We start from the raw sequence: 26,644 nt of genomic DNA on the forward strand, positions 1-26,644 counted from the left end.
CCTTAGGATGCTTTGTATGAGCGAGTTGCGCTGTTTCTCACTCGGGTTACCAGGCTGGACATTGTTCGCCTTACAATGATTTTTAAATTGTCCAGGTGGTTTTCTAAGAACATCTGTGTGGCGGAGTGTAGCGTGGGAGTGTTTGTGAGGCCGTCTCAGAATGTCATTGTGCACAACAGTGATACGTCTCATGGTCCTCTTGGTATAGTTCGTCCCAGAGGGAACACCCATAGATACTGTAACAGTACGAGCGGAAGAGCAGCAGTTTCACGTCTCGGTGACAGAAGCAAACCTCCTTGCAATCATGTTGCCAGTTGCACATAGTTTACGACGCCTCTGTTCAATGTCTGCCGTATCTTTTAGGTCGTCGGTATAATGTGACCCAAATACGGAAATTCGCGCACAAATTCCAACCAATGGTTTCCGAGGAAAATTTGTGGTTCTGCAATATGCTTAAGCGATCTCGGGAGCAGCGACATGCACTGGGTCTTGGTTTCGTTGTAGATTATATCAAATTCCTCTGCATATTGGCGGCAAGTGTCGATGAGTCGTTGGAGGCCATGCACTGATGGGGAAATCAGAACCATATCGTTGGCGTAACAGAGGTTGTTTATAGTTGTTTCATTGACAGTGCATCCGATTGGGAGTGAGTTCAGTTTGACATTCAAGGCATCTGTGTACGTATTAAACAGGTATGGAGAGAGAATGCCCCCTTGCCGAAGCCCGTTTAGGGAGCCGAAGGTGTACGATAATACGTTGCCATTTGACACAGAGTTGCTGTGTGGAGAACCAGCAATGTAAAATGCCAATTAGATATAGGGGTGTGCCCCGTTTTATGCAGCTTCAGGAATAGCTTCAGGTAGTTTACTCTGTCAAATGCTTTTCTCACATCTACGAAACACAGGAAAACCGCAGATGCTGATAATAGGTAGTAGTTCAGCAATTCTTTCAGTATGTAGATGCAGGTGTCGGTTGAGTGGTTTGCTTTAAACCCGAACTGGTTGTCAGTGGTGTGTAGAAAGGGGGAGAAGTCTCACAAGAAGAACCGACTCAAGATCTTCGATGCGATCGTTGTGATTGCAATTGGCCGGTAGTTGCCAGGGTCAGCTGCATCCTTTAGCTTGTTTTTGATTATGGTATCAAGTGAACTAAGAGTAGGAGTCTGGAAGAAACTGGTGAATTATGCACGCATTGAATAAGGCAGCTAGCAAAATGTAAATTATCGGATGGCAGAATTTGAAAGCCTCTGCGGGAAGACCATCACAGCCGGGCGATTTATTATTAGGTATGCTGTTTATGGCATCGCTGATGTTACCTGGCATAATACGGTCTGCAAAATGAAATTGAATGTTGTCATTAAGGAGGTTATCTACCTCGCTTCGGGAATCCTGATCATTTATGCAATTCAGGATATTGTTGAAGTGATCACCCCACATCCTTGCGATAGCCTCATCTCCGACTGCTTCCCCTACTCTCTGTGATAGCTTTTTTAGTTTTGGGATTTAAGGACTGGATATCTTTCAAAGACGAGGGTAATCACCAGATTGCTACGTTTCTAGACATTGCATCGGCTCTTAGTTGTTTTTCATTTAACCTGCAGTGCTTAAGAGCAAGTTTGAATTGCGCTCTCGCCTGCCTCATTAGTAATGCAGTGTGTCCTTCCCTCGGGCTGCCATTTTGCCTCCACAGTAAAAACATTTCCCGTGAGTATGTATACAGATCCTTAACCAAGTCATTCCAACCAGGTATATTACGAGAATTACCTTGACGAAATCTAAAGGCAGTCCTACCCGAAGCAAGCATAGCGGAGATTATGTTCGAATAGAATTCATTCAGATCCCTCTTGTGGTGGTCATTTCTGCATTTTGTGTTGGTACACAGTAAGGCGTCAGCCGGTTGAATTATTGACCGCAACCTGGTTTCCGTGGTCGCCCTAAAGTATCTGGATTTTTGTTGGTTTTTAAACTCCCAGTTAACCGCTGGAGGGCGGTCAGTTAGTGGGTTCACGGTAGGGAGGGATGGGTACTGAATGACACCTGTAATGGGATGTGATCGTAGCCCGTTGCAAGATCGTAGCGAATATTGCAGGTCTAATAGAATCATGAAGTTGTGGAGATGTGATGCAGTGGTCCAGCCAGGAGGTTGTAATTGCGTCTGCTCTATTATGTACATATGAGTAGGAGGAGGGAGGGAGGAGCATTACATCGCTAATTTGGAGAGCATGATTTTGACAGAAGCGAGTAAGTTCATTATAAAATTGTTTTGTGGGGTGAGAATTAAGGTCCCCTATTATACAAATATGATCAGCAGGAGAATCTTGAATAATACTGTGTAACTCCCCTAGGATCATGCAGTAATGATCAAAATTATTGTTATTTTCCCATGGCATATAAACATTAATTATTAGGATTTTAGAGTTCCCTACTGTCACTTGAAGCCCAAGCAATCTGTCACTCCTGTAGGTCATCACCTTTATCAAATTGTCTAACGATTTGTGCCACAGGAAAGAAAGTCCCCCTTTCGGACGACCGGCTATGATTTGATCTGTAACTTGCATCGATGAAGTCGAGAAGGTTCTGAAGTCTTCATGAATTGAATCGCAGATGGCAAGGTCATGAGGCCAGAGGAGCGTTTCTTTGCAATGCAATGATGCCGATGAAATTTTGCAGAGCATGTTTACGAGAGGAATGTTCCGCTTGAGGCCAAAAATATTCCAAGAGATTTTGTTTAATGTATCCATGGCTACTCACGAAGATGGAGATGAATGCGCTGATCATTTGGGTGGATGGGGGGTTATCCAGGGGGAGTGGGCAGTCACTCGCCGTGGGCGGTTGGCTGGCACTTGCTGGTGGAAATGACCCTGGTTGGAGTGACAGTAAGTTCCCCTGGGGGTGGTTGGTCCCTGATTAGGTTATATCTTGAAACTAATATATTAGGCCGAAATTCTCGCCTTTAAGAACGTCGAGGTTGGTTGAAATAGGCAAAATGGTAATCCTGTAAGCCACTTTATGTTTATTTCTACATGGGAGTTCGTGAGAGATAAGTGGGTCAGAGCAGTGAGAAACTTGACTCTCTCCACTATGGCGTCTAGCGTCACAGATGAGCGCAGATTGTGAATTGCTACGTGACATCTCTTCTCATGTGTCGGGCGAGGTGCAACTCGAATGTTGGGCTCCGGTCTAGCGGCCAAACGAGAGGATCTTCTCTTCTTTCTACTTGTTGTATCTGCCAGCCGCTAGACCCCTCAAGATCACTCTCATCTGCATCTACGATGGGGGGTTGGCGGGGAGAGATAGGGTGGGAGGATCACAAGGGCTGGTAATCATCACCGGAGGGGTCTATCTTCACCGGAGCACTGGGGAGGGAGGGGAGGTTGGGGGACCAACTGTCTTCTCAGAACGGCCTACAGGTAAAGGGGGGGGGGGGGGGGGGGGGGGGGGGGGGGGGGGGGGCACTTCCGTGTTGCTGGGAGACAAGGAAAAACTGGATACCGCATTCATAGGAGTTTGGTGGTCTATCTGTGCGATTGTCAATCGATCCCTGCACTCCTTTGATAGCATCCAGATCCGTGTGAGATCATTGTTTTCCACCGTTTTAAGACTGTCTAGGGAATCCTGCAGTCCTTTGATCACGTCCCAGATTCTTGATAATTTATCATTTGTCTCCTCGATTTTTCTGAGTTTTTTCCCATTATTTCTGAGAGGGATTTTGCTGTTTGGAAGGCATTTTCTGCCGTGTGGTACACCGCGGGTAGGCTTAGGTCAGCGGGCCCCTTTGGAGGCAGATTGTAAGGGTCGTCGGCGTAGATTTCCACCGAGCAGGTCCTTAGCCACTTATGATATATGATATTTTTTTTGTGTGAGGACAGTTCTTCGCGGATCGCTCCTTGAGAATGCTCTCTGGTATCAGATCTTTGCATTTTGTATATGCAACGTGATTTCCTCATCGGAGAAGACATCACTGACAGATTGAATAGCGGACTCGACGTCGGAACGGTTCGATTGGTATAGGGTAAAATACAGGACAATTGTTCGCGAGTACGGAACTTGTGTGTGGGGCACAGGCACCGGTAGGTGCCTGGGTCACTTGCGCAACGGTTGGAGGTTGGTCGGATGACATTTTTGTGGTAAGGGAAGGGCCAAGCACTAACACATACACTGCATTCTTTTACCCATTTCCCAGGACCAATAGGCCTCGAGTAGCTGTGATTTGAAAGATTTCTAAGGCACTGATTGGAGCAGAAAGAATATTAGAATAACTGCAATTGCATAAAACACTCTCCGGCTTATTACGCCGGTATTACGTGGAGGCACTTATTAACACATTGCTTACTGCAAAAGGTATAATCACCAAGGGCGAAAAACCCTTCTTATCTGTGAAAAAACGCGAGAGAGACCTCCAACACGTCCGCCCCACACACGCATTGTTTTTGCAATATATCATGTTCTGTGACAGCCAAAAGGGGGAAGAGCTGGGGGAGAGCTGCAGTGTTGCAATCAGTGGTCCTACTCCTCCCCCCCCCACATCTCTCTCTCTCTCTCTCTCTCTCTCTCTCTCTCTCTCTCTCTCTCTCTCTCTCTCTCTCTCTCATTTACTGAGACTCGAGATTTTTTATGTACTTGTTTACTATTGTTTTTAATACTTTCAAATAATAATAATAATAACAATAATAATAATAATAATAATAATAATAAATAAAATGTTAATTACAAAATTCATATGTGATAGTACTTTAAAGAAATACAATACGTACTAATCTATCCATGTCACTTTTAATTAAGGTTAACTCTCTCTCTCTCTCTCTCTTTCTTTCTCTCTCTCTCTCTCTCTCTTTGCCACACAAGTAATAATGAGTCATGGTGGTAACGCCCTCCCTCTCTTTCGCTGGAAGCGTTATAAACAAAGAGAGAAACACTCTCTCTCTCACTTTTACCGAGATGAAAGAATTTATGTACTAGTATGTAAAATGTTTTATTGATAATTTCAGTTATTTAATAATAATAATAATAATAATTAATAATAATATAATAATAATAATAATAATAATAATAAAACTTTAATTACAAAATTCATAATGGTCGTATTTTAAAGAGTATGAAATGACCTTTCCATTTCACTTGTAAGGATAATTCCTCTTTCTACTGAGATGAGAGAATTTATGTAGATGCACGTGTTTATTATATTTTCAAATAATAATAATAATAATAATAATAATAATAGAAGTAGTAATAATACGATAAATAATTTCAAAAGAAATTTCTTCCCTTTGTCTTTTTCTGTATCAATTTCCCCCACCTCAACTCGAGTGACACTCAAGCTTAAACAATGCCATACAATGGTCAACGATTTAATGGTTTTATGTAATCTCTCTCTCTCTCTCTCTCTTACTGAGATGAGATCATTTCATGGACGTGTATGTAATAAGTTTCTTATTATATTTTCCAATAATAATACATAAGTACAAAATTCATAATCTGAGTATTTTAAATACAATAATCATTCCATTTCTCTCTTTTAAACAATCTCTCTTTCTCTCTCTCTCTCTCTCTCCACAAGATACTTGTCATACATTGGTGTTTCTATTTCTTCCTTTTATCTCTCTCGCTCTCTCTCAGCAAAAGAATTGATAGACAGACAAACATAATTGCACAGTCCTCTCTTTCTCTCTTCTCTGGAGAAATATAGTATTTATGGGAGGGGGAAAAAGTTGCCTACCAGACGTTCATTTCAATCTATTGAAACCTAAGGAGTTATCTCTCTCTCTCTCTCTCTCTCTCTCTCTCTCTCTCCTCTCTCTCTCTCTCTCTCTCTCTCTCTCTCTCTCTTGTATTTTATTTTAATGAAAATATACAGTAATTTGTGAATACACAGTGTTGCACATGAAAAAAGTAAATTAGTGATAATTTTAGAGATACGGCCCTAAGAAAAATTGCAAATTAGTAGTGGAATTTTTCCCTGTTGGACATGTTTTCAAGAACGTCGTTCCGGCTTACGACGATTTTCGGGTTACGACGCGTCTTAAGAACGGAACCTCCCCCGTCGGTAACCCGGGACTGGGAACCGGCCTGTACTTTGGCGAAATCCCCACCGAATTCGTCAAACTATTATCGGCTGTGGTCCTCTCGATTCCCGTAGAAATTGAGGATGGGGCAGGATCCCTCCTCAACGACCGGAGCTTACGTCAGGTAGGACCCGAAGGTCCCCCCGGAAGCGCAGTCCCTAACGTGGGAACCTACAGAGAAATCTCTGTAGGATCCCTCCCCTTTCCCTCGTAGCCGTAAGGAGAGAGGGAATGGGGGAGGAATTGGATACTCGCTCGCCTTCCCAGCGGAACTAGCAGTTGGAGAAGAGTAGGAGCAGCCATCGCCCTCAGAGTCTGGGAAAACGTATCGTGAAGAGAAAACGTTTTCCCGAGGAGGGTTACGAACTCACACTGTAGGTAAGGGTCTGCCGCCACTGTGAACGTCGTCTGGGTGGGGCTGATCGACACCTGACAGGAGAGAGCCGATACCGTCCTCCGACTTATTCCAATCCTCGTCGAGGTCGAAACCTCTCAGGAGGACCGAAGACATGTAGAAACGCCGCTGTCGCACTAGAGGAGGTGGAAGTAGCTTGTTCGACCGGCCAGATCTGAGAGAGCCTTCTTGTCCGGAGACGAGAGACACTCCTGGTTCAACACAGTCGGCAAGCTCCGATCGCGGCAGACCCACCGTCGGTTTGGGTTCCCTCTCGGGCCCCAAAACGACTCGAGCCGAGACTTGGGCTCTGCCGGTGGAAGCGGCGATCCTTCCCCGAGGTCGTTGTGCTGACGAGTCAGCGCGATAACCTCGGCAAAGTTCCTCTGGATCTCGGAAGTCAAAGCATCTTGCGGAGTAGGACCGTCAAGCCCCTCGAACAAGAGCATATCCCGAGAACCTCCCCCTTCAGGAGGGGGAACAGCGACAGCCCTCTCGGTCTCCTGCCACTTGCGCGTACGTCCTGGTCAGTCAAAAGATCGTACCTGGTACTTACGGCGGCGTGACGGGATCGTGCGGGGCATGCTCCTCACGATCACCCTACTGTGCCTCACTCTTCCCGGTGTAAACCGAGGAAGTTGCAGGCACGGGAGAGGAAGACATGATGCTCCTCATTCACTCGCTGGCAGAGCCAGCAGCTTTGAGGGCTGCAGGCGATCGCTAACTTGCAGGCCTAGTCGAGCCGTTTCCCTGGGAAAAATGGCTGGACCGAGAACAGCGGCCCCGATCTCGTGTACAGAGGAGCTGCCGCTGGTCCCCCTATCCACTCGGTCCCTGTGGGAGCGGCGGTCAGGAGACCTGCAGAGACCAATGTTGCGGTGAGACCGGTGCGTGTCCTCGCGGCGCGTCATACAGCTGGTACTAGCTGAGGCTAGCGCCAACGATCGGGAGGGGGGGACCTCTTCCCAGCCTCAATCCGTGGCTGGTCAGGGACCGTCACGTGTACCAGGGTTACCAGCTGGTCGCTGCAAGAGCGGCCGCTGGCCTGGCGAGAGTCACCTGAGCGGCTCCCACCAGCTTCTGCTCCGTGCCGCGGTCCTGGCGCCGAACGAATTCTGGCGCCAAAACTTTGGCTGTACGGTCTCCCGCAGGAGACCGTACACTCGGAATCTCTCGTGAACGAGAGACTGAGCCGGAACCTGGCGTAGCGGCAGCGCCGCTAACACCAAGCGAGGAAGTACCGGTGGTAGCCGGTACCCCTCTGGTCCCCGTCTTCTTCTTCCTTGCGGAAGGGGAGACGGGCCCTGTTCCCGAAGGAGCAGGAGGACCAGCAGAAGGAACCCCCATCCCACTGGAGTGAGACGGGCCTTTAGAAGTTCCCGAAGGAGACTTCTTAGGGGGGGATGAGGCAGCCTTCTTCTTCTTTGGCTTGGTAGCCTAGAAGTCGAAGGGGAAGAGCGGCAGCAGTTCGTCAGCTCACACAGGACAGTCGTCAGGTCCTCCATCCAGGCCGGAGTCGGGGCTATTGCCGAAGCAACACGGCCCGACTGCACCTGTCCGGAAAGACCTGGGACTAGGGAAGACACACCGTGGGCAGGACCAGTGTGGACAGGGGCAGGAACAGCATGAGCGGCCGGTACAGCAACCAGCTCTGGAGCGGCAGGAAGGCAGGCCAGCGGCACAACAGCGGTAAGCAGCAGGGACTGCCAAGCCAGCAGCGGCTGGCCCAGCCATCGTCCTCGTAGAATCATCGGTAGCCAGCGGGAACCTGGGTACTGGCGGCCGGTCCAGGGGCGAGCCCTATGTGCAGCGGAAGTCTGGGGGAGGCAACACGAACCCAGGCAGCGGCGGTATACCCCCCCTCGGTACAGCGGCGACCGGCCCTTGAACAGCGGTAGACGGCGTCACCGACACAGTGTGAGGATTCTACACCAGAAGGGGGGAAGCGGCATATGCGAGGGTCGAGATCGTGGTGGGGGTAGTGGTAACCGCTCCATGAGTCACCAGACCCCGCTCAACAGAACGGCAAGGAGAAGGACTTGGAAAACCCCCCCCCCCACCCCACCCCCAAAGGGGAAGGAGTCAACGAAGGGGCTGAGCGGGGGGCATGAAAGAAGACGAAGAATCGGATACCAAGGGAGTCTCGGGAGAGCTTTCCGACGACTTCCTGGCAGACCTTCGCTTCCCCTACCCCCGCACAGCCGTGACAATAATGTGAAAATGAAACAGGATACTGCACTTGCGATTCAATTTCACAACATAAAGGGGAAGGATCAATCACGGGAAAGAGCAGAACCTTGATCCAAAATGAAAATGATGCAATCATAATAATATATGAAAATGAAAAAGAATACCGCACTTGCGATTTCACTTTCACACAAAAATAATAGGAGAAGGATCAAATCCCGGGTAAGAGCGGAAACTTGATCCAAAAATATGATGCTATCATAAAATATATATGAAAATGGGAAGGATCAATTCCCGGGTAAGAGCAGAAATTGATCCAAAATGAAAATTGATGCAATTAAATAATAAATGAAAATGAAAAAGAATACTGCAATTGCGATTCCACTTCATTGCATTCTATTTATACAAAATAAGAGGCTCGTGCCGAGCGCCTTCACGCTCTCGGCAACGAACGCACAGGGCAAAAATATAATGAAAGGAGTACTTACATTTTAATTACACACTTTCACCCAAATTACATGACTCGGCGCAAGCGCGCTCCCGCCCTCGGCACCGAGACACAAATCAAGGGTATCAATTTCATGAAAAGAGTGGAAACCGCCGCATCTACGGCGATAGCTCCATGTTGGCTCATAATTAAGTAATGAAAATGAAAACAGAGTACTTACAGTTTCATTTTCAACTCAAACAAACTGTTAGTAGAAAACACAATACAAACAAAGCATACGACGATGAAGCGGGCAGAGAGCAATGACGAACACGTCCTTCACACCCGCGGCCGAAAGCAAAAGTGATTCTTACCTCTCAGGCTCGCGGGCGCGCGCACTGTCGGACAAGCAGTTAACTACCGTTCTCCCCTTGTTCGAAGCTTAGGACCGTTCCAGCTGCCGCTAGATACTTCCTATTGTTAAAGGACCGAGGGTTTGTATTCGTATCGGAACAACTGAAGTTTGTGCTTCTACAGCTTCCGACACACTAGACCCTGGGGACAACTTGACAGTTCCTGTGTTCCCAAAGGAACGGGCCAGCGGGAAGACCCAACTGCCTCCTCAGTTCGAGGAGGAAGACCCTTAGAAGTCCCATGACGAGACTTCTTAGGGGGGAGACTACCTTCTCCTTCTTTGGCAGGGAGCCTTGGAAGTCAAAGAGGTGGAGGTTGAAGAAAATATGATATTGTTATGATACAATAAAGTTTCATACATACTTACCTGGCAGATATATACATAGCTATCGACTCCGTCGTCCCCGACAGAAATTCGAATTTCGCGGCACACGCTACAGGTAGGTCAGGTGATCTACCGGCCTGCTGCTGGGTGGCAGGACTAGGAACCATTCCCGTTTTCTAATCAGATTCTCTCTTCCACCTGTCTCCTGCGGGGAGGCTGGGTGGGTCTTCAATCATATACGTATATCTGCCAGGTAAGTATGTATGAAACTTTATTGTATCATAACAATATCATTTTCATACATTCAACTTACCTGTCAGATATATACATAGCTGATTGACACCCTTTGGTGGAGGGCAAGAGACAGCTAACTCCTGACTAGACAGGTAAACAACATGTGTTGTAGGTATTTATAGACCTTGGTTCCTCTGTGTTTTTAGACGAAGGGTCGACTTCCTAGCTATTGCATAGGAGTCTGCTTCGTCTCAAGAGCCTTAGCAAGATAGTGATCTGTGGCCAAGAGTTCTTGCGGGTCTACCGATGGGGTCTTATCCACTTACTCGGTCGAGCCTAATTGGCATTTGTCAATGGGTGCTAATCCGCTTATATGACAACATGCCTATGCCTATTGGCATAACTAAGGAGCGCAACACCGATCCCGATCACCTGTTCCTAACATGAGGGTTCGCGCTAAAATTGAAAAAGAGTTATCCCCCAAACTCCTTTCAAACCTCAAAAAAAAATCACTAAGTTAAAATAAATTCAACTCATTATTAAAGGATCAGTGTCGGCTCCTTATCCCAGCAACGTATCCGCTGATACGTATAAACCAAGAGAGAAGGATCTCTCGTAGGTTAACTTGAAGTCCTTCGTGTAATGAGCAGTCAACACATAGTTGCATCTCTCATATGTTAAAGCTAATATGTCTTCCTGACATATTGTTACGAAAAGAACAAGAATTGCAAAAGCTCGCACTTCATGAGCTTTTAAATTCTCAGCTGTTTGAAGGTATCATCAAGTCACTTATGAAGTGCTTTAGAGATCACCATTGTTTCAAAGAAGACTAGGACTTTCTTTGAACTGGATCTCATCTGGATGAAGCCTAGCGTCTGGCTTGCGCCTGGCTGGCGCCTCGTGCCTGCTGGCGCGAGGAGTATCCTGTTTGGAATACTCCTGGCGCCTGACAGTCGTAACATTCCTCGAATACTCCTGCCGTCTGGAAGGCGCATCTCGCTCCAAATACTCCTGGCGCCTGTTAGGAGTATTAAGCTCAGAATACTCCTGGCGCTTGGTAGGCACATCGCGCTTCGAATACTCCTGGCGCCTGGTAGGAGTAAAAAGTCTAGAATACTCCTGGCGCCTGGGAGGAGTATCGGGTCAGAGTACTCAAGGCGCCTGGCAGGAGTATCTCTTCCCAAATACTCCTGACCTATGGAAGGCGCATCTAGTTTCCGAATACTCCTGTGGCTTGGTAGGAGTATCGCTCATGGAATGCGCCTTCGAATGGCAAAGTATATTGCGCTTAGCGGTGCGCTATACTCCTATCAGGATTCTCTCTTCTCCAGTTGGCTCTTGTTGCTTGGATGAAGATCTGGGCCTAGAACGATCATACAGTAAAGTCAGGCTCTTTGCGCCTGGCTCCTAGTTGGCGCCAGAGACGCTTGGCAGGAGTTACTCCTTTCCACGGCTCGCTGCCTAACGCATCGCTCCCACCAGAGATGGCCGCTTGTGCGACAACTCCCCTGTAGGGTTCGTCGCGCCCGACAGGAGATCGGTATTTGGATCTCTTATCGGAAGCCTGTCCATCCTTTTTACGAGTAGCTCTTTAGAAAGTACTCCTACCAAAGACGCTAATTGCTCCTGCACATTCATCAAAATTTAGTCAGCTATATCCAGTAAGACGATAGGAAATCTAAAAGTCCGAGAGACAAGTCTTCCTCGAGGAGGATCCTTATTGAATACTTCCGTTGCTAACGAGTTCTCCTCCTAAATATTGATGAGTTTTCTCATTGCAGAAGGCTTCCCTATCCTTGCCCGAAGGAAGGGAAGGAGCCTGGAAGCTTAAAGAGATTCTGAGCTGAAATTGGTAGGACTCCTGATTTCTAGCTCTTGAATGTATCTCTCTGACCCTTTTGGGAAGTAGTTTGAGCCCTCATCGCGTTCCAAAGACTCTGTCAGTAAACGTTTAAAACCTTGTTTCTTCTTCGTAGATGACAATGTCAATACATTACCGGACAACGAAACCTCTATCTGAAAGCGTTGATCCAGGAATAAAAGGCTTTAGTTCTTTTGCCAAACATACTATGCTGGCCAGAACCCATTGCCGAGTCCTTCATAGAATTTGATTCCAGATTCTAAAGCCCAAAATTTCACTTGTCCTTTTGATCGTTTAGGACCAAGAGAAACATTTGATAGGAGCAGTTCCATCTTGTCGGAACACGGAATCTGAGGCCCAAATTAGGATCCCATTCTAAGTATAAGATCTTACTCTTATCGTATAGAGGTATTGTATAAGATCCCGAAGATCTTAATTCTCTACTATCTCTAATATTCTTTGTCGAGACAGAGTATATCTTTTTACTGTGTTCATTGATAGCATAAAATACCAAGGTGATTCTTCCCTCTGAAAGGGAAGAAAACCATTATGTGGTTCACAGAGGTATCGGAAGAAGGACAGTTTCCCCTTTCCATCTAGCACGATCTGCAGCAATTATATGTCTTAACATATTTAAAGGAATTATCAAGCTTCCCTTGAAAAATCCTCTCATTCATATTTACTTCTGGTCAGTCTGCACGCAGACAGACTCAGAGTGGATAGGTTTTTCAGGGGTCCAATATTATAATAGAATCCGATAAAATCTCTACTCTTAGAAAACCTTCCGACCACATGCTGAAAGAAGAACGTGACCTCTGTGAATCCAACCTTTTTATTGCCAAAATGATGCATTCATCTTCTTCCTTTGACGCCCATTTATTTTAATATCTGTTAAGAATATATAATAAGGAGGGGAAAAAAGACTAAAGTTTATTCCCTATTTAAATTAAAGATGGCGTATCTTGCTACCTCTCTTGTTTCGAGGAAAAGGAAGCAATCTATAAGAAGCTCGTTCATCTTCTGCCTTGCGAAGAGATCTGTGAATACTTTCCGCAGGGTCTGACAACTCTTTCCAATAAATGTTAAACATACGTTAACAGTTATTATCGTCGATCAAAAAGGTTTCTCACGGACGTGCAAAATCCCGCATCGAACCTGGTAAGGATCGTTACGTTCCGTGTCTGTTTCCAAATAGGTTAAATCGTGCTCTGCGAATTAAAATCATTTATAATACCGTCACATTGTGGTAAACAGCATTCATCTAGGAAACTCTTGTAAGGATAGTAGGAACGCTGTAATTAACCACGGTGTGTGCATAAGGCTTAACCGTACCGTTATCTTAAGGTGAATTTTCTACTACATTCTTTCCTCGCCGAGGCAGAGAGAGATCCTTAGCAAAACGAATACGATGTTATTCATGTTTGCCTAAAAAAAATCCCCTCAATTCGTGGTTAAGTCCCTGATTGTAGGGGGAATATACGGTGAAGCATTCGATCCCTTAGGAGAGAGAGATGTAACCAAAGGTTCACGACCGAGAACCGGATGGTACTGGATTGGCTCACAATTACAGCCGTCTCGTTCACTGCCTGGCTGCATTCATTCTGAGTTGCCAGTTACTCCCTTCAATGAATGGATAATAAAATTATTCTCAAGTCTAAGAAAGCTCTCAATAATGCAAATTTAAGCCAAACAACCTTTGTTAAATACCGAAGCTGAGTAGGTTATTGCCGTAACAAACCTTTTAAGCGAAGTCCTTACTAGAAAATCCTGTAAGGATTCCTACATAATTCCGTAGTGAACCAGAAAAAAGGCAAACTATGGTATGCGTATAGCCTTGTCATTCAGTAGTCATATACAGCAAGCCTTCTACGACACTTTCCTTTCCGACATGCAGAGAAAGAATGGAAATCTTACTCTCTTCGTTCATTTCGTCAATAATCCCGAATGAGTATTAGTCGAAAGAGATCGCAAATGACAACCGAGGATCGAAGAGAATCTCTCCAGCTTTTATTATCTTGGAGATAAGTCCGTATTTTACGCCTTTCTTATCTGGAAGAGCCTCTAATCAATGAATGAGAGCTCGTACGAGAATCTTGTTCAAACTTCCAAACGATTGCCCCTCTTTCTGTAAATGGTTGGTTGCATTATTTTTTAGAAGGAGGATGATTTTAATATCCTCTTACTAATACTGAACTAATTCTCATAATTCTGCTCTATCTTCCATTCCTCAAGTTGGGAGAAGATTGAGCAACTGGAGGAGAGCGCTTCCTTTCGAAAGGTGAATGGCTTTTAGCAGTACCGACTCTAACCTGACAAGGGCTACGGCAGCCTGTGCTACATCTTGAGTCCCTGCCTGGAAAAAGCCGAACTTGCTCTTGCCTTTATTGCATTAAGACGATCCTGACAAAGGCGACGGCCGCCTGTGCGACAACTCCCGTCCCTATCAGGAGAAGCCTCGAATGTCTTTCACCTTTCGCCTGGAGGACTCTTGGCGGTTGTCAGGCTCTTCTTGTCGGAGAAAGTGCCTGGCGCTAAGCAGGAGTATCTTGCCTAGAATACTCCTGGCGCCTGGGAGGAGTATCGCGATCGGAATACTCCTCGTCCTCGGAATACTCCTGGCGCCTGGCAGGAGTATCGCGCTCCGAATACTCCTGGCGCCTGGGAGGAGTATCGTGCTCGGAATACTCCTGGCGCCTGGCAGAAGTATCGCTTTCCTAGGAGGAGTATCGTGATCGGAATACTCCTGGCGCCTGGTATGAGTATCACGTTCCGAATACTCCTGGCGCCTGGGAGGAGTATCGTGCTCGTCGGAATACTCCTGGTGCCTGGCAGGAGTATCGCGTTCCGAATACTCCTGGCGCCTGGGAGGAGTATCGTGATCGGAACACTCCTGGCACCTGGCAGGAGTATCGCGTTCCGATCACGATACTCCTGGCGCCTAGGAGGAGTATCGTGATCAGAATACTCCTGGATCCTAGCAGACGTATCGCGCTTGGAAAGTTTTCTTGTTGTAAAGTTCCGAGCATCTGAAAGGCGATCCTCGCCTGGAAAGTTCTGTACGTCTGGAAGGTTATTTGAATCTGGAATCTTCCGCCTTCTGGAAGGTTCCGCTTGTGCGGAAGGTTCTGTGTGCGGAAGGTACCGATCTCTTGTACATTTGTTCTTGCTTAGAATTCGACAATACTTCCATTTTCGACATAGCCCTCCCTTTCTTCTGAATGAGAAGGACTTCCATTTCCGATGAAGATCCTGGTTCATAGTGCTTCAGGCGCTTTGCGCCTATATTCAGGCCCTTCAGGTGCTTTGCGCCTCGTTTCAGGCGCTTTGCGCCTTGTTTCAGACGCTTTAGGCGCATTGAGCCTCGTTACCGGAGCTTCATGCCCAAAGAGCTAGAAGCTTAAAAGTTATATATATATGTGTAATCACTAAACGAGATCCATATAATTCATTCGATCAACAAATATTCTTTAATATCTAATTCGTTCTTCTCAGAATAGATATATTTTCATATACATGTACCGATGAGGAATTTATTGAAATAACTATTTCAAACCCCCATGGGATAGAGCCCCCCCCCACGTCCAACTGTACGGGGGGACGAACCCAGATAGGGCAATGCCTCTACCGCAACTGTTATCGAATGATGTCTTCCTTTCTCCGTCTCTTCTGAGGTTCCGATAGCCAGACGAGATTATCTTGCATTTTCATTTAATCTACGCCGTTGAATGTTTCTTCTCCTTATTCGTCAAGACGATAGTAATAAGGGGAACACATTGAATTAGGATGCCTTTCCAATGGCTATCCCTGGCAGTCTGGGACGTCCTACAGAACCTGACGATGGGGACGCCTGATCGGTGGGGATTCTCTGTAACCTCCGTAAGGCTTTCGACATTCCTTCTCCTCTGGGCCTGTGAGCTTGGAAGAGGTCTAGGCCTGGGAGCGAGACAAGAGCCGATCAGACGCACCCTCTATTGCAATGGGGAACACTATAATCACTTCTTACCTTATAATAGCTCGTATCTTGAGCTACATTCCTTTATCTTCAAATTGCAAATGAATTTGTAGTTTCTGTGAAGTAAGAAGGTGATGAGGAAACTACACTACTAGTACTGTTAATATTCTAACTGCTCGTCAGAACGAGAGCTATTAAAGCTTTTAAAAAAAACATATCTAGTTCTATGTTTTTCTGACTTCCTCAAATAGGAAGTTACCTTATTTTCCTCAATCAAATTCTAACATTTATTACACTTTATCAATGAATAAATATTTATATTTCCCTTTCTTGCAAACTATGTAATTGTCTACCGAAAACTTCGGTAGTTACACATCCTCTATTCTTCGAAAACTTCGAAGTTAATTCATTAAAAGTTATTAAAAAGTTATTAAAAGCGTATGCCGAACCACCGATCCAGTACTTCCCTGTAAAAGTTGGCCCAGAAGATCGATGGCGATGAAACACGAAAATCAAATCAGGAGGGAAAGTAAACATATGTTTACATTCCCAGCGACAGAGAGAATCTGATTAGAAAACGGGAATGGTTCCTAGTCCTGCCACCCAGCAGCAGGCCGGTAGATCACCTGACCTACCTGTAGCGTGTGCCGCGAAATTCGAATTTCTGTCGGGGACGACGGAGTCGATAGCTATGTATATATCTGACAGGTAAGTTGAATGTATGAAAATGATGATTCTCAAGAGGAAGATGACGACACTTGACGAGCTCTCTTCGTCCTCGACTTCTCCAAATTCTGCCAGAATTCTTCCATAGGATGAGGTACATTTACCAGCAGGAATGGAGTTAATAATCACAGGGCAGTGGCAAGGGCTTTGTCCAGTGATGTAACTCTAGGACAGCAGGGGCAAATGAATATGATTTCCAGGGTAAACAGTACACACACTTGAGGACCAATACATATCAACAGCATGCTATGAGTCACAGGTACAACTCCAAGGTTAAGATAGCCAACACAAAGAGATATCCAACCACATACTGTTGTAATCAACATCACCACTGTCAGCCTGTAAAAAAAAAATAAAATATGATTTTAAAAAATAAGGATACTCCTCTCGCATCGAGGGCACCTCCCTCCGAAATGAGAGAAGATCCCTCAAACACCAACACCACACACCCCTCCTCCATCTTCTTCCAATAAGTTAGTGAAAGGATGAAAGAGAAGAGGAAATACCAGAAGAAACCAAGGAAAACCTCTGAAGTTCCCCTCGGTAGTTTCCAAAGCGTAAGCATCAATTTTGGATGAATACGTCTCGTCCTAACGTTAAAGGACACGCCCTTGCCGCTGACCTTTCGTACAAAGCAAAAAGGCGGCAAGCAAGGCTATCACAAAAAGTGGATTTGCATATTAAATATTAAAGTCAATTAATTGTCAATATCAAACACAGTATAAATATGTTCATTCAAAATAACAAATTAAAGATCCCACTGAGAAAATGGTCATTAACGGCTAGTCAGCAAGAGCTCACAAACATAAGTCTTCATCTGAAGATGGCCGAAAGCAAAGTGGAGTGTTTACATCTGGCAGGGGGGCCTACCCGCCTACCAGAGGTAGTTACTGCCTAACCACCCTGTTCAAGAATTTACCTGCCATATTCCAGCCTAGGTTGAAAGTAATTCCTTATGTAAAGGACTGAGGGTTTGTATGTCGTGTAGGAACAAAGGAGGTTTATTCATTGAAAGCAAAATACTATCCAGAGTCCATTGCCACAGCAGCAGAAGCAGCTGCAGGCGCTGAGGGCACCGATGGGCACTCCTGCATAACAGGAGACTGAGTTGACACTGAGCAAGAAGGCACTACTTGGCACTTGACTGAAGAGGGCTCAGGTGCCAATTGACTGCATCTGACGGCACATTCACTGAATGCTCTGTAACTACAGGAGGAGCATTAAACGAAGCGGACACAGCAGCTTGAAACGGAGCCAAAGAACCACGACACGACGAGCCATGGGCGCTGAGGGAGTGTCAACTTCTGAGAGGTAATCGGAAGAAAAACAATTGGGACTGTCCCAATGACTGTAAGAAGGGTGCAGTTCTCTAGACTTCATGACAGGAACCACTGGAGTGTGAGCTGGAGCAGAAGCACCTCTCTTTAAAGGCCATGACTTGCTACCTGCGCGCCATTGGAGCGTGGAGAGGAATTATCAGAACTTGAAAGTCTGTGTACATCCACTGAGAGACCTGTTGTTGCAACCTGGGAAGCGACAACAGGTTGAACTGAGGGGGTGACTACTAGTGGGCTGACCCCACCAACCTCCCATGGGCTAACAGTTTGACTCCTCCCTTGTATTGGGGAGTGTGCCAGTGACCTTTGCCTAGGAGAGAGTTGATGGGACAAACAGCCACCTCCTCCACCAACAAAACACTATCACTTTTCACTTTGTCCACCAGAACCTTAACAGAGGAACCAAGTTGCTCCATAGTTTGTACTAACAGAGCAAAACGCTTAACGATCTTTACCTCACAACTGGCAACGGGGTTGGGATCGGAAGTGTGGGAGCCTGCAACTTGAGAAGGTGGTATAGCAAGAGAAGTGGGAGTAGGGGCTAAAGATATCACAGGAATGCTCAATTCCAAATCAAGATCAAAAGAACCCTGGGTAGCTGGTTTTGAATTAGCCCTAAGCAAAGCTTTTCTTTTCTGTCAAAATTTCATACAGACCTCTCCACACAATTTGTCTGAATGTTCAATGCTTTCATTTTATTCAATAACTTAATTTGTAATTTATCTGACTTGATAGTCCAACCTAGTCAGACTTCAGATGTTGTATTAAGTGGACTAGTTAACCACTTTTTTTAAGTAAAGTTTAGGCTAAAAAGACAGGCATCCAAATTCACTCATCTAGCCCCAGTAAAATTGTCATCCAAAATTTTTATTCCCGGCACCAGTATTTGTAAGTAAGTAATTTTATTAGCCTTTCACATGAGACACCATCTTTCCATATACCTATCAGTGCTTACAGTACATACTAACCATTTCATATCAATACACATTTGAATTGTAGAAAGTAGAAATACTTCTAAGTTAAACAGTTTGTTAGTAGGATGAATTAACTCTTGGAAAAATAGTAATGGGAAGCTGTTGTCTTAACAACCACAACATATTTGCTCAAAAAACAAGCATTTGCAAGTACAGTGCCTTTATGAAGACAATACCCTTATGGAAACAATACTACAGCCAATGGTTGAAGGTCCACAATAATATAGCATGTGAGAGTTGATGGTCTTTAATAATTATTAAAAGCTTTTGAACCTAGTGCTAGGTTCATCCTCAGTCAAGTGAACATTATGACCTTAAAAAATTTTCACTTGACTGAGGTTGAACCTAAAGCTTTTAATATTTTATCAAAGACAATAAACTCTCACATGCTATATTATTGTGAACCTGCTACCATTATCATCATTTTCGACATGGAAAACTGTACCCACTTAAGCTAATGTTGTACTTGTGACATGAAAATAGAAACTTGCTGCATGTCTACCATTCATGGTACACTACAGTCTACCTATTTCAAATTCATAACTAACTGCATACAGAAAAGGGCTCTTACCATTTAATGCCAGGCTGGAATGAGGCCAGGTGCAAAATTGGATAGGCAACCATCTGGCCAGGTCCATGAAAAGTAATAAGGCCACCACGATTAGTACGGTAAAACTCTGCTCCGAGAGACCGTAGCCGTGTTTCATCTTCTTCTGAATACACGTCACGGATACCTGTTGTATATACTGTTGGAAGAAAGAACACAAAAAGATGTGGAATAAAGGCTAAGTTTTGGCTTCAACTATCACACAGATATAGCTAAATATATTATAAACTAATCCTGAATTACCTGATTCCCTATTTGTAAAACAAGTATTATGACTACCAGTAACAATTTAACAAAACTACAAGCAGCCTCAAAGAAGAGCAGTCTTGGTTACAATGATAGAAAAGTTTCTGAGACAAAATTTGAAAATGTTTAATAACTTGGTATGTTTATTATAATATATATAGAAATCTAGCTTTACAAATGCTTTTCACTGGGTTAGATCATTTCTACCTCCATAAAGATCTAAATAACTATCACATTTAAAGTTATTTTTTGCTGTTATATGTAAATGACTATGCTTTTCAAGGACCTGAACAATTAAATTTCATGATAAAATAAGATTTTATGTATACTAACCAAGTAGTTACATAGCTATAGTTTCTAAAACCGATAGAATTTTAAAAATTTGCGGTAGTGCTAGTTTGTTTTGGTCAGGTGATACCCCCCGCCCACTATTGGGGGAGTGAGGAACCAACACCATATGAAATCAGTTGTTTATGCCCAATTATCCATGTGAGGGGAGGAGGGCAGGCTTTGATCATGTAACCACTTGGTAAGTATACATAAAATCCTATTTTATCATATAAATGTCATTTTTATGTATGCAACTTACCAAGTAGTTACATAGCTGAATCCCACATTGTAGGAGGTAGGATCCATGGATATGCACATACCTTTTAAAATCTAATAAATATAAAATATATACTTAGTGCTAGCATCCATGCAAATGCTTGTTGGTTTCTTACCTGTTAAGAGAGCTGAACAGTTGATTACTGCCTCTGGAAGTCACTCGTCTTAACTCATAGGGACGTGGCGGTATAGCCATGGCTCGTCCTCTAAAAAGTGGGACCCATGCAGCTAAGGAATGTCCATGCTAGCATGGTCAACCAAAGGATGCCCCTGCCCAGGGCATAGTACCAAATAACTCATGCTACCAGAGCAAAAACATATCACCTTCACCATAACCATAATATTCATACCCAACTATACACTTGACTGAAGGGTACTCCTAGTACATCCATAGTACCTCCAAGCTCCCCTAAAAACTCAACAACCTTATTCAAGGTGAAGAGATAGGCTAGGAAAGTATGGCTTCCTACACACCCTTACCCAATGCTGTGCCAGCCGCTAAATACGGACCCAGGGTACTGCAATTTTCATAAGACTTTCAATATCATGCAAGTAATGCTAGGCGAACACTGATTTATATTTCCAATACGTTGCTTGTATAATCTAGTCCAAAGAGGTTGTGTTTAAACAAGAGGGAGGTTGCCACTGCTCTCACCTCGTGAGCTTTCACTTCAAGTTTATTAAGATCAGTTTCTTTCACTTGTGAATGAGCATCTACAATTACACTATGTAAGAAGAAAGCCAGGGCAATTTTAGACATCTGGTGAGCAGGATTCCTTACTGAAACACCATAAACGATCGGATGGGCCCCTAATTTTCTCTGTCCTTTGTAAATAACATTTCAGAGCTCTGACCGAGCAGAGTAACCTCTCCTCTTCTTCCGGTCCTAATAAGTCTGTGAGGTTTTTTATACTAAATGAATGAGGCCCACGGCTTGGACAGAATTTCGTTTTTTGCTAAAAACCCCAAGGTTAATGCGCAAACCGCATTACCCTGTGCAAATCCTATTCTCTTGTCCATGGCATTTAATTCACTCAATCTTTTAGCTGTAGACAGGGCTACTAGGAATAGGGTCTTTCTCGTCAAATCTCTCAACGATGCTCTTTGCAATGGCTCACACGGAGTTTCCAACAGCCACTTAAGTACTACATCTAGGCTCCAAGCTAATCTCTTCGAAACTTTGGATTTTTCTATATTGAAGGATTTCTTGAGATCTGCAAGATCTCTATTCGTCGATCCGTACTTCCAATCTTCTGTGCTTGAAAACAGACCCCAACATTGCCTTATAACCTTTGATAGTCGCAGTAGACAGATTCCTATCTGTTCTCAGATATAACAGAAAATCTGCTATTCTGTTATAGTTGTTTTAGAAGACGAAACATTGTGTTCTTTACACCAGGCTCTAAACACAGTCCACTTTGCCTGGTAGACTTTACTTAGGATTCCCTTCTGCACTGAGCGATAGCTCTCGCCGCTTGTCTTGAATTCCCCTTCGCTTGTAAGAGTTGTCAGACAGTCTGTAAGTGGTTAGGGACAGAGTGGATATTCCCTGATGGAACCTTCTGAGTGGGGTTGTCTGAGTAGATCTGTTCTCTGAGGAAGTAACCTTGGCCAATCCACAAGTAGGTCTAAGAGTTATCGAAATGTTGTGATGTGTTCCAAATTTGTTGATGACTTCTCTCACCATCTTGAATGGAGGAAAGGCGTATAAGTCCTTGTTCGAACAGTTCAAAAGCATCGCATCTGTCGCCCATGCTTTCGGGTCCGGGGCTAGTGAACAGTAAAGGGGGAGACAATGGTTTCTTGCTGTGGCAAACAGATCTATCATAGGTTTCCCCCAGAGTTTCCACAATTCGAGGCAGACCACTGGGTTCATCATCCATTCCACGTGAAGTACTTGCCTCCTGCGGCTTAGTTTGTCCACGAGTACATTGAATTTTCCCTGAACAAACCTTGTTATTAATGTGGTATGATTCCAATTCACCCATAACAGCAGGTTCCTTGCCTTCTCACAAAGAGAAAACGAGTGTGTCCCTCCTGTTTCCTTATGTACGAGAGTGCTGTCGTACTGTCCGAATGTATCGCCACTACTTTGTTGCGAACTTCGTCACTGGCAAGAACAAATTCGAAAAATTTTCAACGAAGTAAAAAAGCAAGGCTTTGTATACACTGAGAGAAGACTCTTTATCCTCCTCTTCTCCTTTCTCTTCTTCTTTGGGTGAAGAAATAGGTGATAAATTCTCTATAGGTTGGACCGGGGCCACTGCAGATTGAATAAAGCCCAAAATGCTGTCTAACTTGTTCTGGTGGCTGACAAAGAAGGATCGGGGGCAGCCATCACCTGAGATCCTGTCGGTAAGCCCGAAGCTGAAATTGTTGACAGACTGTCTGAGCGCTTCATACTGGTCCATCTGTGTACTTGGTTTCATGTATACCTGTGGATGCTCGGGCGCTAGTGGGCGCTCAGGTGCTAGTGGATGCTTGGGCACTAGTGGGCGCTCAGGGGCTCTTGGATGCATGGGCGCTAGTGGACACTCTGGCGCTAGTGGGCGCTAGTAGATGCTCGGGCGCTAGTGGATGCTCGGGAGCTAGTGGACGTTCGGGTGCTAAAGGACGCTTGGTCGCAACTGTATTCCTGGGCGTCAATGAACGCTCGGGAGCCAAAGGTTGCTCTAGTGTCGCTGCGGAAGTTCCGGGCGCCAAAGGCTGCTCTGGAGTGTGGGCAAACTGTGGCGCCAATGGGCGCTCGGGAGTCGGTGGGTTCTCATACTCTGAAAGCTGAACCTGTATCCCAGGAGTCTCGTGAAATACAGGAGAGACTGGTGGGAGCCATACCTGTCCTTCAGCATTAGAAGTGGGGACAGGTGCTGGTGACATCTCCGGAAGTTTACTCTTCCCCGTACTCTTCACCTCCGAAAGTCTGCCAGAGGTAGACTTTCTTGACAACGACTTAGAGGATGCGATCCTCTCACTATGACGTCCCTCTCCTGCTGTATCCTGAGAGAATCTCTCTGGAGAGTCCCTAAAACTATACGAGGGCTGTTCTTTTTGGAAAGGGCTAGCCTTTTTACAGGGGACTGGAGAGGGAGACAACTTATGAGACCTCCTTTTCAATGGACGGGACTCGTCATGGAATCGTCACTGGCACCTGGGAGAGGTCTCCCCGGAGCTAGAAGCACTAGACGAAAGCGGTACTCCTTTAGAGATGCCTTTTCACTGGTGCTCTGGGATTTGTCAAAAGAATCGCCTGAGGGGGCGACTCCCCATGGGCAGACCCCACTGACCTCCCTTGGGCTACCAGTATACCTCCTCCCAGGTTCTGGGGAGTTTGACAGGGACCTCTGCCTAGGAGAATGGGTACAGGTGTGAGAGAGCCAAGATTAGGACAGGGAATGACAGGTGGTGGGGAAGGTTCAGAAAGAGACAAATTATCATTAGACAATTCCTGACTAACTAAGCTTTTAGTTTTAGCTCTAGAAGCTGCTTTTTCTTTTTATTTCTCCCTAACTTGTTCGTGTAACTAGTTAAGATCTTCCAAGTTCTTTGATCCCAATTAATACATTCTCCAAATGTTTGATCTGGCGTACAAGTCTGTCCCCTACAACCTGTGCAAACTGAATGTGGATCATTATAAGCTTTAGTGTTCCTAGTATTGCAGCCTTTACTGCAATACCTAATCCCAGATGTACCTAGTGTCTGACATTATGTAGACCAATTCAAAACTACAGAGGAACCTCTACATAAGTCCCTACATATGAAAAATTCAGGTTACGAAAGCAAAGACGAAGATTTTTAGCTTCTGTGTATGAAAATAATTCAGGTTGCGAAATGGTAAAGTCCGAGATTTGCCCGGGCCGCCGAGAACAATTTTAAAACTAGCGCGCCGCCAACTGAGTAGACTCGCCACCATCCTCCCGCTCTCCCATTGGTTCCTGATCCTAGTCACCACCGTAAGATCATGCTCCCCTATTGGTCAGCGTCTGTCCCATCATGCCTCTATGTAAAGGTGGTCCTTGACCATTTTTTGCGGCAGCGTTATTGTAGACACTGGAATTCATTCATTCATGCATATTTACTTTGTTAACGAAAATTCGTGTTAGTGATTTCACTTTCGTTGTACTGTAAGTTACTTTATTGTGTTGTGTGACCTTAATTACTTACGTTATTAGCCATGGGTCCCAAGAATGCTGCTGAAGTTCACGGAAAGAAGATGCTTTCTATGGAGAACAAAGATGGAGATAATCAAGAAGTGTTAATGTTTTCTGCCATTTGTTAATGTTTTGTAAAGTTTAGTGTTAATGTTTTCTGCCATTTTTAAATGTGTTTCGTAAAGTTACGTGTTCATGTTTTCTACCATTTGTCCTCCTCCTCTGTTGTCACTTTCGGACATCACCTCACTCGAAATGTAAGGTTCCACATTTTACTACATACGTACATACATGTCTGTGCAGTATTTCTTGTACCCTGTACACTAATACACTTTATTTACAGGTACAGTCATGGTTATATTAGGTATTGAATGGTCCAAATTGTTGTATTTCATTGTTTATTGGTCAATGTAGCTTTATAATCAAATTTACTGTGGTGTTTTTGTAGGGCTTGGAACGAATTAGGCAATTTACATGTAAAACGTAGTTCTAGATACGAAAAAATCAGGTTACGAAGGCCGCTTCGGAACAGATTAATTTCGTATCCTGAGGTACTACTGTAGTTAATTTCTGTGCAAAAATATCTAAAACTATTTGAATTCTTAAATACCTAATCACCAAAAACAAAACCTACCAATATTTTAAGAGTACTTCACCAAATAACTCCAACAATGAACAACAGTAAAGAATTCCAAAAATTCCGCTGACTACTGAAACTGTGTTAACAGTACCAGCCGGCAGAAACAACTGATTTTCATATGGTGTTGGTTCCTCACTCCCCCGATAGTGGGCAGGGGGGTATCACCTGACCAAAACAAACTAGCACTACCGCCAATTTCAGAAATTCTAGCTGCCGACGGTTTTAGAAACTATATCTATGTAACTAATTGGTAAGTTGCATACATAAAAGCAAAGATTACTACCATATTGAAATACAATAACAATCATAGGCTAAAAATGAATAACTATGGTAATTTTACCATTGCAGAAGCAATCTGGGTAACAAACAAATAGACAACTCACACAATGAGCTACTGTGCACTACCAACTTACCAGGCAAATGTTCAACAAGAAGCAGTGTATGACACGGCTCTTTTTTCATCTTCACATTCTCCTGAACCTTTGCTGCAATCTTCTTTTGATAATCCCAGGCTGATTTGTAATTCATTTGCATTAACCTCTGAACATAAACTGTTTTTTGTGCCATTTTTGGTGAATGAACTGAAATCATGAACAAAAAAGATTTTTTTTCAACATTTTGATATCTTATAAATAAGCTGTTACTTCAGAATGCTGTTTTGATTTTTATATTTTTTTAAGTTGTCTCAGACTTGAAAACATTTAAAAGCTTCCTGTAATAGTATTCACTTGCAAATGACATTTTAGCTTCATGTATTTCTTAGCTACATGTTTTTGACAACTTTCACAACCACAGAGATTTCTTACAACCTGCACAAAATTATTTTTGTCTGCATTATCCTAATAGTTCAATACACCAGTACCTAAAAAAATATGTTGCCAAACTACGTATCCCATAAAAATCTCAATTTTTGAAAGTAAATTGTATTTTTCCAAACTATGCAAACCTGAGGTCCTTTACAAGGTGGTTAGGTAGTAACTACCATCTGGTAGGCGGGTAGGCCTGCCTGCCCGGATGTAAACAGTCCACTTTGCCTTTCTGCCCAGGCTCAGATTGAAGGGTGGCATGAGGTTGGCATAAATGTACAGGACCTCAGGTTTGTATAATTAGAAAAAATACAATATACAGTACTTTCAAAAAAGGGATTTTGACGTAAGGAAAAATCTATTTCTGGGCGATTGGCTCGTGTCGCCAGCGAAATATCCTTTAATCTATTATTTCTAGGGTAAATGTACTAACACATACCAGAGAATAAATAAATAAAGAAAAAGGTCAGTATAACTGACTCGCTCACTCTCCCAGAGAGTGTCGGTATGAACACTATGGCGAGTGGAGACCACTACCACGAGCCAAATGCCAATAGAATTCTCCCACTACAAAATCCCCCAAGAGGAGAGCCGACCCACAGAGTGGGCAGCACCTACTACTACTACTCCATCCCATGCTGCCGACTGCTGCGCCTCTGGTGGCCATCCTGAAGTTTAGCAGACAATCTTGGCGATGGG

At 44.4% G+C, this 26,644-nt stretch overlaps 1 protein-coding gene across 1 annotated transcript in view; it reads right to left on the minus strand.

Annotated features, from left to right (window-relative positions):
- Positions 1 to 25,741, minus strand: part of LOC135201688 (octanoyl-[acyl-carrier-protein]:protein N-octanoyltransferase LIPT2, mitochondrial-like) — a 47,035-nt gene extending 21,294 nt beyond the window's left edge. The window contains exons 1-2 of the mRNA XM_064230838.1: positions 25,553 to 25,741; positions 19,464 to 19,638 (exon numbers count right to left, since the gene is read on the minus strand). Coding sequence (XP_064086908.1) covers positions 19,464 to 19,638; positions 25,553 to 25,730 — 353 coding nt within the window. The 5' untranslated portion in view covers positions 25,731 to 25,741. The remainder of the gene's footprint in view (positions 1 to 19,463; positions 19,639 to 25,552) is intronic.
- Between the last annotated feature and the right edge of the window lie 903 nt (positions 25,742 to 26,644).

The sequence above is a fragment of the Macrobrachium nipponense genome, chromosome 23 (assembly GCF_015104395.2).
Source record: "Macrobrachium nipponense isolate FS-2020 chromosome 23, ASM1510439v2, whole genome shotgun sequence".
In the NCBI taxonomy this organism is placed as follows: Eukaryota; Metazoa; Arthropoda; class Malacostraca; order Decapoda; family Palaemonidae; genus Macrobrachium; species Macrobrachium nipponense.